This window comes from Etheostoma cragini, chromosome 20, assembly GCF_013103735.1.
Source record: "Etheostoma cragini isolate CJK2018 chromosome 20, CSU_Ecrag_1.0, whole genome shotgun sequence".
Taxonomy (NCBI): domain Eukaryota; kingdom Metazoa; phylum Chordata; class Actinopteri; order Perciformes; family Percidae; genus Etheostoma; species Etheostoma cragini.
The window spans coordinates 18,809,872-18,828,911 of NC_048426.1; the positions used below are offsets into that span (position 1 = coordinate 18,809,872).

At 37.2% G+C, this 19,040-nt stretch overlaps 1 protein-coding gene across 1 annotated transcript; it reads right to left on the reverse strand.

The window, feature by feature from the left end:
• Positions 1-903: 903 nt before the first annotated feature.
• On the reverse strand, positions 904-17,856 carry tpo (thyroid peroxidase). Its single transcript, XM_034857943.1, has 12 exons — positions 17,398-17,856; positions 16,555-16,621; positions 16,291-16,451; positions 15,340-15,469; positions 14,259-14,388; positions 13,333-13,521; positions 12,201-12,692; positions 6,703-6,961; positions 4,588-4,758; positions 3,345-3,582; positions 2,987-3,195; positions 904-2,873 (listed from the first exon to the last, which is right to left on the reverse strand). Exons 1-12 carry the CDS (start codon positions 17,486-17,488, stop codon positions 2,692-2,694), a joined length of 2,319 nt encoding a protein of 772 aa, XP_034713834.1. The 5' UTR covers positions 17,489-17,856; the 3' UTR covers positions 904-2,691.
• Between the last annotated feature and the right edge of the window lie 1,184 nt (positions 17,857-19,040).

The window sequence follows — 19,040 nt, forward strand, 5'->3', positions numbered from 1 at the left end:
AAAGAAGATAAATATACACATTCAATTAGAAGCATTAAAGGGCAGCGAGATCGGCACCTTCATTCACCGTAATTTGATGTATCTGCAAAAGTACTGATGGTGTGATGGTGACCCAGGATGACAATCACCACAATCAAGAATACAAGAGAAACAAAATTTAGAAACACCAAAATGTAACTTACAGTTATGTTTGCCTCTCAGGTTACACAGCAAGGCAGACCAGGACACCAGTCCTGGTCTGGTTTCATGTTAAGTAACAGGTATGACTTATTTGGCCAGATTTTAAAACACAATAACATTCCTGTTTTATTATCGGTGGTTTATCAGATCCTTTTGCTGCTACTTTATAAGCAACTTTTCTGAAGAAAATATTGTCACAGTGTCGGGGATTTATTAAATGTGTGTCTGCTTAATGTTGTTTTTGGAAGTTGATATACACATCTTATAAAACAATGTTATGTTATGTTAACCCTTGTGTTTTCCTCCCAGGTCAAAACTAAAAACAAACAATTTTTTGAAGCTTTTGACACTTTTGTATGCTTTTTTTAAAAAACTTTCTTCATTTTTGTAACACTCCCATCAGTATACTGTACATATCACTAACACCAATATGTTGCCACTAGTTTTACACTATTTTTGTTTTTGAATTCATGGTCAATATGAAATTATATCATTTTCTTGTCTTTTGTCAAAGTTTATTTATAAAACACCCAAATAAAAGTAAAGTAGTGAACTGTTCCTTCGTTTAACTTGCAAGAAGCGTTATATGGAACCATCCATGTAATATTTAGACAATTTGGATGAAAGAATAACAAGACTCTGATGTAGAAACTTTTAAAAACAGGGCATATTTGACAGCAGGACAACAGGAAGGTGAAGAACGGTTAAAGCTGCCCTGAAAAAGTCATTTCAAATACAGCCTTGTATAAATTGTGCAATATTCTATAAGAAAATAATGACAAAAAAGGCTCGTATTTAAAGTTAGGTGTATATATTTTTATTGAGCAAAATTCAACTTACCGCAATTAAAGTAAAAGTCTACCAAGTATAGAACACAGTAGCAGTTATTATTAAAAAGCATCTTAATTAAAATAAGGTTTGATTTAAACACAAATGTCTTATTCCATTTTACAAAAAACATAGCGCTAGTCAAAAAAAACATGAAAGAAAAAGAAAGCAAGGATAGCAATGTTTTCCTGAGGTTTCTTTTGGTTACATAACATAAGCATGCCATAACATGAACACTTTCTCTCCCCAGCATGCGTACTTGCATATAACTCACAAAGGTATGCAGCTTGTGTTGTAACGTTAACACCCAACTCACCTGAGTTAACTAAAAAATACATGATTTCTCCAAAGAACCATTCGTCCCCGGGTCCCATGCATTGAGATGTTTGCTGTTGCGGATTTATGAATTGTGTAACCTTGTATGTAGGGAGATTCAGTACACAGAAACCTAACTAAGAATTATGAGAGATTTTACAATTGTTCCCACTCAATGTTGCGAAATAAAATATCTTGTAATTACAAAAAAGAGGATATTCGGATAATCAGTAACAAGTAATCTGTCAAAATGTTGTATATCAAAGACTCATTCAATATTGTTGCTGCGAAAGCCCTCAGATCCAAATGAACTATGGCAACTGTTGACTAAAGCAACAGTTCAACAGGAAATGCATTTGTAGCCAACACTGGTGTTTGTTGTAATATTATCTATGGGAAAAGAGTGGTAGAGCTATCTTGAGTAGATTGAAAACAGCTTTGTTGGAGTGCCTGAACATTTCGAGGGACTTTAGATGCCCAACGTACTTAAGATCTGCCTGTTTCTCAGGGACGTCAATGACGATCAGTCATCAATAACAATGCCTGACTAAGGAGCTAGTACAAGCTTAGCTTATCAAATCAAGTTACGTGATCACTATTTGTGTGCTTGTTTTTTTTCTTTTCTCATCATTATCTCATTGAAATATAACAAGAAGTTTAATCTCATAACATCTATCTCATAGTTTACCTAGAATTGTTTGAACTATTGAGAAAAAAAGTTTTGAAATCAGTCCCTGCTCTGAACTGTGTTACCACTCAATGATCAACCTTTACTAAATTGGAAAAGAAATTCTGTTATACTTGATAAATTATCAAACTAAAACAAGGCCCAGGTCTCTTCAAGGATTTTTATACCACGCTGACATTAATGGCAGCTTGAAAAGGTGGTTAAACTGATTCGAAATCTCTTGTCTGACATGAAAAAAGGGTGGTCTTCAAATGCTGCAGGTGCAATTTAATAAAATTATTAATTATTAATTATAATTAATTATAATTAAAATTTGCAGAGACTTTGACTCATCAGCAGATGGTTCAAAACTATGGTTAAAAATCATAAAGCAGCCATATTCCAAAGGTTTTTCCTATGGGAACATTAACATTTCTCCATCAGTACCAGCAGATAGCAGTAAAGCTCCAGTCAAACCAGAGCACTAAAGTACTGCATGTCCAAGGATAAATATGTGTTGGGTTATGACTGTGAATTATAACCAAATCCTTTCAAGGCTGATCTGTATACGTATGTTTCAATAGGCAGCAGTTAATGAAATAAAAGTGGGATTTAACCTTTTTAAGTCAGGGTACTTCACATAGACAGCATTACAGTCAGTACAGACAAATGGTATGAAACAAATCCATGGCGTAAATAGTTCATGTACCTTTACATTGTGGGGGTGGAGCACTCCACCGATATCCCTCACAAACTATTGCAGCAGCACCCTTCAACTTGAAACCATGGTAACAGGAGTATAGAGCAATCAGTTTGCCATATGCAGAGGACAAAATAAAATCACCATTCTTTATCTTTCTTGGAGTACCACACTGTTCTAAGTCTGGAATTGAGAGATACAAGTTTTTTGTGTTAATGTGTAGAAGAAGAATATATTTCAAAAATATGTATATGAATAGTGGGACGAGGACTTGCCCCAAAGTTTCTTTAGCCCACCTTGACTTTTCTCCTCTTTCCACGCTTCCAAATGAATCCCTGGCATTTGATCACAAGATATGTAATCATTGGGGTAATTCCCAAACCTGAAAGAATCAGGAGGAACTTCCCTTATGTCGCTGTTGTCACAGATGACGCGAGACAAAGAGCCTTTAATAAGCTCTGCCTTCTGCTGCTGGCTGAATATTCCTTCAGCCTCCCACCAAAACCTGAAAAATACAGTTTATTTCAAATCAAACATTTCAATAAATGAAAAGGTACACCAAGACATTAACTTTAAAGTATGCCATTGTGGTACAAGCTGAAGTACATAATAATGATAAACAGCATTTTTTAAATCAAGCAAGTGTTAAGGTACCTATCGCCATCACGAAGCGCTTTCATCTGCTTTCCAATCAGGCAAGCAAAGAGGGGACCAGTTCTTGAGCCTGGCAACATGTCCTCAACGAGCCCTCCGAGCCATACATCGATATTGTCAAGATGTTTGTATGTTTGTGCTATCTTCTCAGCAACCATGTTGTCTCTTACAACCTCTTTGAAACCATCCAGCGTCTCGATGCGCTTCAGTCCACAGAATGATCTCCAATCATTGTATCCTGAAAATTAATTTATAGCACAATACAGTTTATAAGTAAACACACTAAGTTGCTAATTTTGTAATTTGCATTCACCAGGTTGTGGTTGACAGAGGGTTATATGCTGGACTCGCCTAAAAAGTTAAAACTAAAATCAATTTGGATGCAGCAGAATCAGATATATCATGTTTTTTAGTCCATGCTTTTTCTTCATTTTCAAAACCGGGCACCTACATTTCCTAAAATGTAACTCAACAGACAAAAATGTGATCAAAGATTTGGCTTTGTCATGGTAAGAGCAGCAAATGAACCCTTGAGTCAATAGCGTCAACCAGAGTGGGCTACAAGCCCATAGCCCATAAGGAGAGGGCTACAAGGTTTGGTAAACTCTTTTTAACTTCACATCCCCAGAATTTTTATTAATTTTCAGACTTGTTGTCTTTAGCCTTAACCAGCTGACTCAAGTGATATCACTAGAGGCAATTTTTCACTTAACACAGCTCCTTTTGGAGATAAAAAAGGCTTTAAACTATATTTTACATATGATGTAGTAACGTCACTCCCCAGGACATGTAAACAGATTTTAATGTGTGAAAATTGTCATTATTGCGAATCGAACGCCGACAGGGTGATGCAGGACCCCAACCCAAAGCGGAGGGGTCTTAAATTAGCCAGAAAGGGTTAAATTCTTAATAATAACAGGCTCGCTCTAGAACATCCCGCTTATAACACATTACACAATGCTTATAACACAACTTATTACATAGCTACCCATAAAGCAAACTAAGGTAAACTTTACCGCTGATAAACACGGTTTGCTTGCGGTGAGTGAACTAACCATAGAGCTAACACTGTTGCTTTTTTAGCTTTTTTAAAATCCTTGATTTAACAGACTGTTGCCATGGACTGACTTGTGATTGACTCTTTTAAATATACAGTATTTATACTATGTATATATGTACATGTTGACTGTCACTCTGATTTGACAGGCATGACTGGATAGCCCTGACTCAGCCCAGCCCTTACCTGGGAGAGCGTGATCACGTCCTCTCTGCAGGTTCAATGAAGCCAGGTCCATGTGCTGTGACACGTTCAAAAGTAACAGCCTGTCTGTTAACTCCTCTGTCATCAGCATGTTTGCGCTGACAGCTGATGCTGCAGTTCCAATTGAGCCTCTCAGAGTTGGTTCAATTCCACCTAGACAAAAAAAATAGCATTGCTTAATTTTTTTCATAATCAGTAGAAAATACTTTTCCTTCTATAATCCAAGTGCACATAACAAGATAACAAATTTCCTGTTAACATGTCTTTTTTGAAAAATATGGACATGAAAACTAAGAGATTAAGTGAGTTGGTGACACCAAACAGCAAACAGCATGCTCACTTTGACTTATTTGTAATCCCTTATCTTCAACAGACAAGAAAACCATAACATATACAGCTGGTGAGTACAGTAGTGGTAAGAATCCTGAACCCCTCCCTTGGTATCATTGCAGCAAGGTAAAAACTTCAGCCACTGAAGGTCAGCAGAAAATCCCTGTGGTGTTAGGTTAATATGTAAGGTAGAGTAATCCATTTAAAGTTAAGGAATGAACAATGTTTTATTCACAGAGATCATAAATCATGAAACAGATAGAGAGCAAAAAAAGAATCATGTACAGTATGTGCTGGCACTTTCAACCTATCCTATTCATAATCTCAAGGAAGCTACATTGTGACATGTGTTATGGAAATAGCACAATTGCATTGGATACACAAACAATTTTCTTAAACTCCCAGGCAGTTTACCAGAGAAACAAAAAAGAATGGAGAGATACAAATGCAAAATTGTTATCTAGATTTAAACCAGGACACCAACCATCTAATTTCTGTGTTTACTTTGGTGAGGATTTAGAGCCAAACATTTTAAATGATTTTTTAAGACATATAGCATACTTTTAATGATACTTTGAAAAATTGAAAAAATTAAAAAAGTTATTACCTTCACCCTCCTGGGTAATTCTGCAAATATTTTTTCATGAAACCATGTCTTAATACTGTGTGTCTTGCCTAGTACAGTCTATGACGTGTGCTCCTAGTCCCAGGAGAAATGAGGTTAAAAGAAGTCAGATCGTTCCTTGCTATAAGAACGCCTTTAAATGTGCATCTCCTGCATGTGACGGATAAAGTACTGTCTTACAAATAAGTATGAGATAAGTAATGTATATCTATTGAAAAAGATCCCAGCTGTGTTAAATGGATTATTGCACCTTACGTAATGAGTCTCCTAGGACTAGGAGCACACGTCATAGACTGTAATAGATATGAAACACAGTACTAGTGCATGTTTTCATTCTCTAGATACAATAATGTCTCTTCAGTGGTCTATTTTACACGAGTCACTAGAATTGCATGCAAGTAATTATTACACAGACAGTAATGATGGACAAAGTCATAAAAAAGCTGACCTAAACAGAGTATTGTTTAGTGTTAAAGCGCCCATATTATTCTCATTTTCAGGTTCATAATGGTATTTTGAAGTTGTACCAGAATAGGTTCACATGGTTTCATTTTCATTTTGTTGTGCCACACGTTGCTGCCGATCCACATTTCACCCTGTGTGTTTAGGTCTCTGGTTTAGAAACAAAGTGAGACATTTCACTTATATACTATCTTTGTTGTGAGTCGCACATGCTAAGTAGCTAGGTAAGATCACATCAGCTAGATTCGTTTTTTACAAATTTGGTCAGTACAAGGCAGGATTAGCTAGGAGACTTCTAAACAAGGACACACTTGTGGAATACCTGCAGAACAGGGACATGTAAATAGTTAATTTGTAGATTTTGGTGAAGTAGCGTGTGTTGTAGCAGTGTTTTGCCAATGGGAACGAGCTAGCATGCTAGCGCTAGCATGTGCTACAGATAGTCAACTCATCTCGGCTAGTGACGCAGAAAGCCATGCAGATTCTGACCAGCTCACCTGGAAACTGAATGCAGAGGACATTCAGAAACCCGTATCTCACTCAAAACAACATGGATAGTTTTTTTTCCAAGTTTGTATGCGTGTGGAAGCACCAGTGACACAAAATTCCACCCCAAACCCCAGAAAAATTGTAGGATACATTATTAATCCCAATTGACACCTCCATATGAGAGTACTGACCTTCTTTGATTATTCTCCATGGACTGAAAAAAGTGTCGTCTAATCTCAAGTGGGGAAAGCGCTCATGGTTCTGGAAGCTCTCATTAAGTCTGCTGAGGATCGGAGAGATGGTAGCATGGCCGAACCTGAATGCAGCGGTGGCAAACACATTGGCAGCTGAGGGGTTCGTAGTTGGATCATATCCACCATAGGGGCCAATGTAATGTTCAAAAGCTTCCTTGCCAATGATTTTTGGAACATAATCCCGCATGGTTATAATCTGGGAGTCAGAAAAGAGAGGGGGAAATCACAAAGAAGCAAAAAAAATGGCTCAGATAGTCATGAAAGATATTTTTAAATCTAAGGATTATGTATGTAACAAACATGCTATAAGGCCAAAAGCAAATGAATGAGAACGGATTTAACAAATTACTAAAACATATGCTACTTGTAAATTATTAACAATATCTTGTGGCTGTGTAGGTTTACGGCTATAAGAATTTCCCACAGGTTTTCCATTGAGATGAGAGTTGCTGTAATATCCCAAGCTTGGACAAATGATTGCACATTTGTTCCCTTACAGTTCACCGCAGAGAATTTCATCCATTCTCATCACTATTTATGAAGACCCCAGTTCACCAACTGAATCTTAACAACTAATGCACACACACACACACAGACAGACACACACACACACACACACACACACACACACACACACACACACACAAGAATCATGGCGCACACTGGGTAATTTCTCAGAGTCTAGTACAGCAGTGTGAATGAAAAAGGTTTGAGGTCAGACTTTTAGATTGATACAATTAAAAACAGTCCTTACTGGAAACCTGCAAAGATAAATTAAAATATTGCATTCTAATATGAGCTTATCATGTGTAAGTGACATGCAAGCAGTATTCTGCACAAACTGAACCCGAGCCACAACATGTCAAGTGTGACAAGAAAACACAGCTTAGACTGACTCAGTCCAAAGCCACAGTTGTGGAGATAATCCTGCTCCCATTTGAAGAGAAGTCAGACTGCAATGTCAGTCTTTCTGAGATGAGCAGTCTTTTAATTTCACAATTTATAGTAAGGGGAACAGTCATGGATGCAGTGGTGGAAAGTAACACATTTACTTAAACATTGTACTTAAGTACATTTATTTTATGTTGCTTAAAATGGGAACATTTGAGTTTTTCTCCAATACATTTAACTGAAGACTAGTTCCTTTTCAGATCAATGTTTTACATTAAAACATTAAACGTGATACGCTAATAATACTTAAGATTAAACCAGTGTTTTTCACCCTCGAGTTTGTCTAGCCCCTTTGCTACATATTAGATGAGTTGTACGCCTTCAACTTTGCATCCCCCGTATATGGCCGATACAGTCTTAAAAACAAGTATAGAAATGGAGAAGTCTGAAATAAGTAATGTATTTAATGGAGTATAAACTCTTAGGTAACTAACTGGAACACTCCAAAAAGAACATTTTGGCACTTAAAACTGTCACTTTTAAAGTTTTAAAAAGAAAAACAATAATCCTTTGGTTACACTTTACTTGAAAGTATCTTCATAAGAGTGACATGATGTTGTCATGAACAAACAACAATGTCATGTTACAGTCATGACACATGAACCCTAACCAAAACAGGACAAAACCCGAATGACACTTACTAAAAGCGTCTTTTAAGACTAAATGTCTTAAACGTTTATGACTGTTTATAATGTTTATGACACATTCATGACAGTGTCATGTCACTATTAAGTAGATACCTTTAAGTTTAGTCTAACCAATTCTTTTTCTATGTCCTGACCACTTAAAAAACTAAATGGAACCTATAAATTTGTCCCCTTACACTACAAACCGGATAGGAGACAGCCGGGACTACTGTGGACCAAGATTGAGATGCATGTCAGCATTAAACCCGATACTGTTAGTTGATCATTTTTATTTCCGGTTTCCTGTAAATAACAGGCTTTTACTCTGTATTGAAAAGGCTTCTGACATTTCCATTTGTTTTCAGCAAGCCATGTAGAGTACCACGTTCCCCAACGGTTTTCAAGAGGTTTCACCTGCCTGCCTTCTTCCCTTTCTCACTCTCCGACTGACTCGGGGTTAGGTCACTTTTTATACATGGCAAATAACACTTCAAATAATAACAGAAAGCTTCTTGCTGACACTAAAGTGTACCCTTGATGCTTTTTAGGTGGTAATGCATGCATAAAGAACAAAACAAACATTCATGGATTAAAATGTTCCCTTAGTGACCTATTTAAGTGTTAAATTCCTCAATGATCATTGTGCCTCAAGATGTTGTAACACCTTGGGTTTGGGTTTTTTGAATTTGTGACGGTCAGACCAAACAAAAATATTGTTATTATTATGTGGATGAATGAGATTAGATTGTTGTTTATGTGTTTTACACTACAAGCAAAAGGGAAGGAAAGATCCAATAATACTCAATGTGTTGCATCTATTCTTTAGATAGTAGTTCGGCGAGTTTGGTGTCTGACATACAGTAAACGTTTGAAGTTGTGTCTGACAAACACAATAGAAAATTCCTTAAACAGGGACACATCCACTGGCATCCACCTCATACCACCAGCAAGAAAACACTGTTAACGGTGTAACTTTTTAATTTCCTGCCTAATCACACATTACCCTTGGCCGGAGAGTGGGGTTTCTGTAAGTAATTACTGCCATAGCACATAGTTTAATGCATTAAAGAAGTGCTTTTACAGTTTCTTGTCAAACAGAATTCAACACTATATTCGCTCTGTGTGAACTTGTTTGCTGGGAACAGCTGCCTTAGGATTTAAACGGGTGGAGGCGGGGGGCTCGGGGGGGCTTGGGGAGAGCTGTTTGGATTCTACCATATGGGCCGACAAACCACAACAATGAGCTGGAAGCTGCTCAGAGCTGTGAAGGGCTGCAGAGTTGGATGTTTTTTTGGAATTGGATAACTAGCAAACTTTTCTCATTACAGGCAGATATTTCAACATTCATTTTAAAATAGTATACAGTAAACCAACTAAGCTACACTAGGCATTCATTTATTTCTTAATCATCTAATATTTTGTCATGTGTATGAATTAACAGTAGTGGGGGGTTGTTATTGTGTAACATGAGATGGCTTTCTGATTGGAACTCAACTTTGTTGGTAGTTAGTCGTGTTAATCTCATGAATGGGGGTTTAGCTTAGTGGGTGACCACCACAATGCCAAGTTAAGGAAGGTACTTGCATTGTTTAATTAGTTGAGCTGCAAAGAGATCCTGTTCTGCTAGTAATTGAACTCACCTGGTTTATTGTTGAGTAAGAATTAAATGTTGTATACTCTGGGCACAGGTTTGGCCCTTAAATATGCCTGGTATACCTGTATTTTAATTATAAAATACCATGTAATAACCTTACCATGACTTAGTGGTTAAATAAAGATAAGAAGAAGATTCTGTTGCTTCTCTAAATTAACTTGTTCTGAGCATCTAATCAAGAAATTCTCAAACTAACTGAACTAACTCATCCAATGCTGTTGATCAAATAATAAGGCTAAAGGCAAGACTGTTTGTGTTATCCTCATGTTATCATCGCACATTGGAATTCACTTCATCAGAATAACCACTTTTACATACAACATTACTGGATTAAATTGCACACAAGCTGTTTTCTCTCAACAGCTCAATTAACAGTATTCTACCATAGAGATTTTAGCATTGTTTGTCTAACTGGAGTTTTCTAGTTAGCTTTTTTATGGCCTTTCCTGTGTTACAGTCATTTGCGTCCCAGAACAATTACATTTGCATAGAAATGAAATGCACAGCCCCAAGGGGCACTGTCTGTAGCTCACCCTGACCTCACTGAGTGGAGAGGGAAGACAAAGATTTGTGACTAGAAAAAACAGGGAGCTTTTGTGCTTTTTTTTAAGTCTTCATCTCAGCTTTGACTTTTTCTATGAAAAAAAATCGATAACGTTACAGTCTGCTGGTTTGCAGGCTGGTCAGACCAGATAGTGAGTCACATTTAACTCCACTTCCAATACAAGGATTTTCTTGTAGCTGGTCATGGTTACAGCTACAGTATGTAAATCCTCTACCTGCCTTTAACACTTCATCCTCACAAATTATTTAAATAACCCCTCCACATTAGACCCATCTATTTTTAATTCTGTAAATCTCCTTCATTTGGCATTGTCCCTGAGTCACCTGAAAAAAAGCAGTTGTTAATCCACTGGTGTGGTCAAATGTCATCCTCCAAAGTCTGACAGATTGCAGACTTATTATCCCTCTGCTCAGAAATGCTATAGAAACTTCGAAGCCGTGTACCAGGGTCCCCTTGTCCCCTCCACTAAGCAATGAATCATTCCCATTAAAACGTTCCATTATCCTTTACTTTATGTAGAATTTACAGTACCCAACATTTATTTCACCTTAATAATGACCCCAGGCTACAGCTAATAGAACTTCTCAAAAGTCAGTCCCATCAGTCATCAATGCACAACCTGCCTCCCATGCATCACTACTAAAAGGCTAATAACTACAAAAAAGGTAACAGCAACAAAACCTACCTACGATATGAAGATATAAACACACAAAGACGATAGCAAGTTGACAGAGAAATCTTTTGTGTTAACTGGTATGACACTTGAGTGTTTTCTTTGCACAGAGATAAAATGGATTAGGACTTCTCTCCACTTGGCTCTGATGGCTGCCCTGCTGTGAAGAGCCTCATGTTATCCAAACAGAATGCGTCTGGGGTTTGCACTGAGCAAAGCAGAGCCACATTAACTGCACTCTGGTTCAAATGGATATATAACTAAGAAGAACAGACTGTTCAGAGACAAGTTAGAAACCACTGAGGAAGTTGTTTCTGATTTAGAAAAGAAAAGAAGAAAAATATACAGAGAAAGGGGAAAAAAATTCCAAGGATAACTAACACAATTTTGACACAGGAATAAAATAAGTGACTTATTTTAAGCCGATAGCGTAAGTTTTACTATCCCTACCCAAGTTATTTTGTTTCCCACACTTAACTAGTTCTGTTTCAAAACATTTACTACGTGTACAGTATAAACTGTGCGTGTTACGTTAAATAGAAAGGTCACATGATTGCGGTCACCTGACTTAGCCCCCACCCTGTGGCCGTAAAAAGAGTGGTCGTATGTGTTGTTTTGGAAGTCTTTGTAAATTGGCCTATGTTGTTTTGGTATGAGGCGATTTTGGTTCACCAGCTATTTGTAAACTGGGTGTCATAACTCCTCTATAGCTTTACATAGCAAATAATTGTTTACTTTTATATTAATCTCCTTCATTTTGAGTGCAGTCCCTTTAATGTAATGTCTAATTTTCTTTTAGATGTGTTAACTTGTGTCACATGTCTGACATTTTAAAAACAAAATCAAGCAAATAAATAGATAATGATAATTACGTACACTGTTTAGTTGTTGACCTAATTGTGTCAGCATGTCAGCCCAGTGCAGTTTCAGTGCTTACAGAAACAATTTCAGTTACTAGTCACATACCTGATGCAGAGCTCCAATAATTTTGCGAGTTTCTTGGTAAATAGTCTCCGTGTTCCAGTGACCGTTAATGTTTTTCAGTGCCTCTGCAATCCGATTGTGTTCCCTAAGCCACAGTGTATGCAGAACGATCAGGGGAAGATCCTCATTACAGCGTGTGTCTCCAGCGTTGAAACAATCCACTCTTTCCCCGTGCAGGTTCTGATTGCAGGCTGATGGCAAAGAGGCAACGAATGGAAGGTAGGCTCTTCCTTTGGGATCTCTGAATTGATCGTTGACAGCAAGTTTCCCATTGAGGCTAGAGAGGTCACGGAGGAAGCCAGCCCGCCTTGGAGTGTTGCCATACACAAGTGAAGCATCGATGAATGATGTGATGGCATTAATCTGTTGTTGTTGCAGAGCTTGATGAATACTTGATCCAAAATTGACTATACAAGCTGGTCTGGAGCGATGAAAAGGCATGCAGCCTTGTGAACCAGTGACAACATCACCTGTCTGTGGAGAACACAACATTATTTATCACAAGGTGCTTCAAAATCATTTTTAACTTCTATCAAATCAAATGTATAGTTTTTGTGAGTTAAAATTTGTAAAAGAACAGTTTACAGTTTTACGGTTATTTTCTCTCTTGCCAAGTTAGACTCTATTTTAATGTTTGTCCCATTAATATGAGACTGGAGCCAGCAGCCGGTTAGCTTAATATAACGATTTGAATCAGGGGGAAACACCTAGCCTGGCTTTGTCCAAAGGTGACAATATTCACCTATCAACATCTTTAAAGCTCACCAATTTAAACTTTATATCTCGTTTGTTTAATCTGTACAAAAAAAGAATGTGTACAATTGGTTTTATGGGGTTTGCCGGGGTTACGTGTCACGTTGTTCTGCCTACTCCAACCTACTGTGCCGTGATATTCTTGGTCAAGTGCAGAGCAGTTCATATTCAACAGACACATTTGAGAGTGGTATTGAACTTCTCATCTAACTCTTGACAAAAAAGCAAATAAGTCTACTTCCCAAAATTTGAAATAATTCTTTATATATAGGATTGTTACCAGAGAGCAAGCAAGACACAGTACATGTACTGTACCTGCAGGAAAGTAAAATGTCCATACAGTGTTGAGCTTTTAGTTTACCTCAATGGGAAAGCATGGATGCACATTTTGACATGTGTTATAACAGTCCACCCCAGCACTGCCTTTGCTTTGAAGAGTAAAGGTTATGTCATGGTCGATGTACTGGCCCCAATCCACCAGCATGTGAGAATAAACACCATCTGGCCGTTTAACGGAGCTCCTCAATATTTTCTTGCTGACTTCCCACGGCTGTTAACACAGTAGGATTTGTTATTTGGGATGATGGTGCAAACTACTTTTTACAGTGTGCAAATGCATTACCCCCCCCCAGCCATCACTGCAGTGACTTGCCATTTATCAGTCAGTGTTTTTTTCTCATCTCATCATTAGCAGAAATGAACATATTTTCTGGGGAAGGCCTGTTTTGTCCCAGTCAGGGGTTAGGATGGATGTAGCTTTCTTGTTTGTGTGACCTAGTTCATTCTTTAATTCATAAGGTTTTGTTGTAAATAATAATAATAATAATAATATAAAAATGGCCTAAACTCAAAAAAGGGGCATTATAAATTATCTAAAACACTTATCTCCTATACAGTACATGGCGGTGTAGTAAACTGCATGCTGGATACATGCTGAGGAGTTCCACCGTTACAAGACCTCCTTCTAATGAGTGCCTGAATAAACATTAAAACCCAATGCAAATATCAGTTCTTGAAAAAAAAATGTTTATCCACCAACTTCTCAGGCTATAACAAATAATGTATTTTAAAGCACAGGGCACAACATGCAAATGTAACTGTAATCTGTGTCATCTCACACACACACTTCTGCTGTTCCTAAATTGCTGTGGACTTTATCTGCTGTAAAACAGGTTAGAAAAATAAATGGAAAGCTACATTAATTCAGGTTTGCAGGGTGAGCTCGCTTTCTTTCTAATTTCTTCAGCGAGACTTTTCTGACCATCGGACCAGCATTTTGTAGATTACCAAGGGAAGTTGGAATCCATTATGGAGCCGTCCTCGGTTCCAACCCTTGGGTTCTCTCCCTCCGTCTTCGTATTCAGCTGGAAGCCACCTGACCAAGGGAGTGTTGGCTGCTCCCCAGAGAGGATTTTGCCTGACAAAAAGAAACATGAAGCGTGTCCAAAAATGCTGCAATGCAAAACATTGTGCCTTCACTGACTGCACCATCATCTGTTTTCCTCCAAATGGTCATCAAGAGTTTAGAATACTACATTTTTACCAACATTCAACAGTGATTCAGGGTGTAGTCAGTTCATGAATGTGTTTATTGGCTGTAAGAACAGATTTCATGCGTTGTTTCAGCAGCAAAAGCATGTTGGTGGATTTGGAAGATTAGGGAAATAATGGGGTTTAGGTTCAATTTTGATAAACATGCCTTATCTTGTCACTGTGGAGTATTCTGTATAGAACTACAAAAACTAATCACCCTAATTTCCCCAACCATAACCTGTTACCTTATGTTGGAAAACAAATGAGATACATTGTCAGGGAAAATTGTACTTCATTGTAGTTCAAAACAACATTTTACAACTTGCCAGACACATTTATTAACATTTTCTAATTATGTTGATCAAGAACTTAATCTAAACTGAATTGTAATGTAATTTAAAAGAGACAGGACTAGGTAGAAGCAGAATATAGGATCTACAGAAGTTCATGGGTGTTAATTTCAACATGAAATGTCATGTTGTTTTGATTTGTTAAAATGAAAAATCTCTATTAATGAAAAATATTTGATCACAAAAAACAACCTTCACTGACATTTTTTATGTAACTTATGTTTCACCGAAGTTCTTCTTTGCTTCAATAAAAATCGAAGTGAATGCAAATTGGACTTTGCTTTTTCAATTTGGCATAAAATGTTCCACATAGCTTTTGGATAGAGGTGTGAAATAATGAGAACTGGCTTTTACATCCTCTCACTTTCAGATATTCCTTCATTAGTGGTTACCAGATGCTTATTTATTCACATTACATCGGTTACCAAAAATAATGTAGTAAAGTAACAATATGGTCATTATCTGACTTTAAGGAAAGAATATACCTGTTGTTGCAGAGGCCAGATAGAGAGCGGTACTTGTTGAGATGACTTTGCAGACAGATGGCTGGATGTGTTGGAGGAGGACATTGAGAAAACTCTGCAATCAGCTCCACATCCTCCCAGGAAAGCAACTCTAGCATTGTGATAACAAGTTAACACAAGAAAAATGTGATACAATTTTATCTTGGTAATCATTTGAACATATCAAACCTTAAATGACACACATGGTAATTGAAAATGACCCTCGTTTGACTTTTTAAATTTCCTTTATAAAGGACTTTGCTGATCGATTAGTGTAACCCTAGTATTGCCTTCCCATCGGTCATGTTTTCCTCTTCTGTTTTGCCTGTTTCCAAAGCATAAAGTATACATTATTATACATTACTACTTCTTTGCCACCTTTATTCGTACCTATTACCATTAGTGTTACACTTCTTTTTTGAAATCATGGTCAATAAACCTTATTCACATTAAATCATGCAAAATATTTGAAATTATTAAGTTTTGACTATTAATTAGAATCAGAGGAAGGGTTGTTGATGAATGATCACAGACTGGTATACATCAATGTTTAGTCAGGATACTTTCTTTTAAAGCTTTTAATCCTTTTTATTGGCAGCCCATAATCCCCCTTTTTGTGCCTTGGTTTGCCTTTTTGTAAAGGGTACTTACAAAGTATAAACCAATTCTTTGTTTAACATAGGCTTCTAGCCAAATTCATTGTCATTTCTGGGCAATTTTGCTAAAAGAAACCCAAATTTCAAATTTGACCTGAGGACAACAGGAGGGTTAAAGTATGCAGTGTTTTGGTGGACTATTATAATGGTGAGAGGAAGTGAACCAATTAGACATTTGGTTATGTTAAAGTTGTTTTGACTCTATGATGTCTAACTACCTGTAAAAGTTTCTTTCAAGGTGAGATCCTGATATTTGAGAAAAAGAAAGCAATTTTACCTGTTGCCGTGACATCCCTTTTATATCTCAGTCTCACTCTGTTCTTCAGGACTTGCAGAGTTGTTTGAAAAACCTCTGCAGCTTGGGAAATCTCCAGGGTCTCAGGGTCAGGTTGTCGAAGGAAAGCAAACACACGCGTGGAAGACGAGGATGAGCTTTGTCTGGGCAACGAAATTGACAGAAACAAGGAAAAAGTGATTCTGTCCTTTCTTACACAGGTTTGGTTCAGTTAAAACAGAGAGGACACATTTGATCATTCACTACCGTTTTCTAGTGTGGAGTGAGGCTGCGTCTTGATATGAGGAAATAAGCAGTTCTCTGACAGAGCTGGCTGGAAGATATACAACATCAACAGAACAGCATCCAAATCTGTGAGTGTCATCTATATAAATATTTACACACACAGAGAATTTGATACAATTCACAACTCCTACTTTACTTTTACATTAAGAGAAACATATTGTATTTATTTTTAACTTTCAGATTAGGATTTTACATTTTAAAAAACCCACTGGATAAGTCAATAAAATGCAATGCATTGTTATACATTAATCCAATTGTTGAAACCTTTTTACATGCCGTTTTCCCGGTTTTCACTGGCAATATGTGATCAAACTGGCATTTAAAAAGTTAAAATTCTGAAAATGAATGAATAGTGATGATCAGGACTGATGGGGTTATATGTGTTAAAAAAATCTTTAGTTTACTCAGTAGAAGTGGAAAATAGTATTAATATATAAAATGTATTTTTATGGCAGTTTTAATTCAGGGACATGTCCCCTTCCTAATTTTTATTTTCCAAATGTCTTTTCCATTTCTGTCCTCTGAGGTAACAGGTGGACGTTTTTTATTCCACAAAAAATGCACAAAAATTAAAAATGCATACAAATCTGCGTTGTTGCTAATCATCGACAGATCCCAGACTGGTCAAATGTAAATAATAAAAATCCCCCTAGCACTTAGTATTAATAATTACAAATTGTGTGATGCAGGTGAGTAACAACTTTTATTACATTCAATTCTTCCAATCCTTAATTTTACACTAATATCATAGACTATCAAACATTTCAGATGAAAATAAATGTAAGCAAAAAAAAAGGTACTTACAGTTTATATGAATGGCTTCATCAGGTGAAAACCTTGAGAGAATAATGCAGAGCAACATAACAAAGGAGATTAAATTGAAATAACAAGCCATCCTTTGTGGGCAGTTTCCTATAGAAGAGTCATAGAGAGTAGCACATGAGCTATAAGGACTTATTAAAGTGTTGTGTGCACTGTCAAACCTGGCCTTATATACAGCTGGAGCAGGGAGCACTGTGCAGAGATCAGGTTAACCAGCCCACATTAGAACAACTCAGAGATTCAGAGTTTCTCTTGTCCTTGGTTGACTGGTTTGAACAATAACAATTTTTTTTTCAGTCCATTATCTCAGCCACTTGTATATTTGGCAGGTCCAGCCAGAAAATCCACCAAAAGCAGTAATTCTGAGCAGACGAATAGAATTGGCCGCAACATTCCATTGTTGTAAATAACAATGAATCCCATCACTAGTTAAGTAAATTCAAACTTACAGTGAAAAATGTTTAAGGCCTTGAATAGTATTTGGGCTACTATTGTGCAGTATATACTATAATACACCCCTAAAAACAACGCTTTTGAGTGTAACTATTTATTGGCTTTTTTAGGGACTTGTCACTACACTTCTGTCAAACTTTACTGCGAGGACATAACACAAAAGAGCAGCAGCAGCATTCATTGCAGTCTTTTATGGGTTTGTGGTCCAGCTTCCTTCGCTGTGCCTTCATCCTCCCAAGCCTATTTTCAAAGTTTTAGATGCAGACTATTGGGATTACTAATAGTGAGAAAGGCCATGGCAGCGGTCCTGAAGTTGCCCTGGAAACGTCCTCTCATCAAAAATACTTCAGTTAGCATCCATGGTCTGGTGCCGCCAGCGGAGTCAACTGTGAGAGTCACGGCCCATTGATAGTTGAGCAGTGTACTTGAAATTCATGCTTGACATGGTGCTGATGCAACTTGATGATGCTGTGTGTGTGTGTGTGTGTGTTTGTCAGCAGCAGGCTGGAACTTTAGGTGGGTCTCTTGTTGTCATGGTGCCTGGTTTAACTTCAACACATAACTGTTTCAAACAAAACATTTAAAAAATGAATCTCAGTATGTAGAGAATGAGGCAAACGACATTGAATACAAATTTATGGCATACAATATCTGAATATTTAATACTAGCATGAGGATATAATTATTTCTAAATAAAGGATATACAAAATAACCTACTGTTCAGTATGATGTCATTTAAAATCCTACTATGCAGGTGCAATAAATGCTACCTTTCTGAAGTTTTTCACTGTCAGTAGGTGCTGAATCCATTTTACAGAAGTATCTGCTCCTGTGGTCTGTTGTGTTGTTACTGCTCTTCAAATATCCCTTAAAGTTTCCTGAAGTCAGTTTTGGTGACATCTTCTTTCTGACCGCAGTTGCTTTTTGCAAAGACTTGATGTTTAAGATTAATACAACAGCATTAAGCAGCAGCTATCTGGCCTCTTTTTTAACCTCTAAGTAGCATAAAATAAAAAAAATCACTAGATGGTGACTGAAAGCTGAAACACACTGCAAATTGGTTTTCAGCTAGTCTCGCATTGCCAGACCTTCCTCCACAGCGTTTTAAAGGAGGGTCTGGCTACTCCACACAGCATTCCGGGATGGGAAAAACATGTTCTCTGGTTAATTAG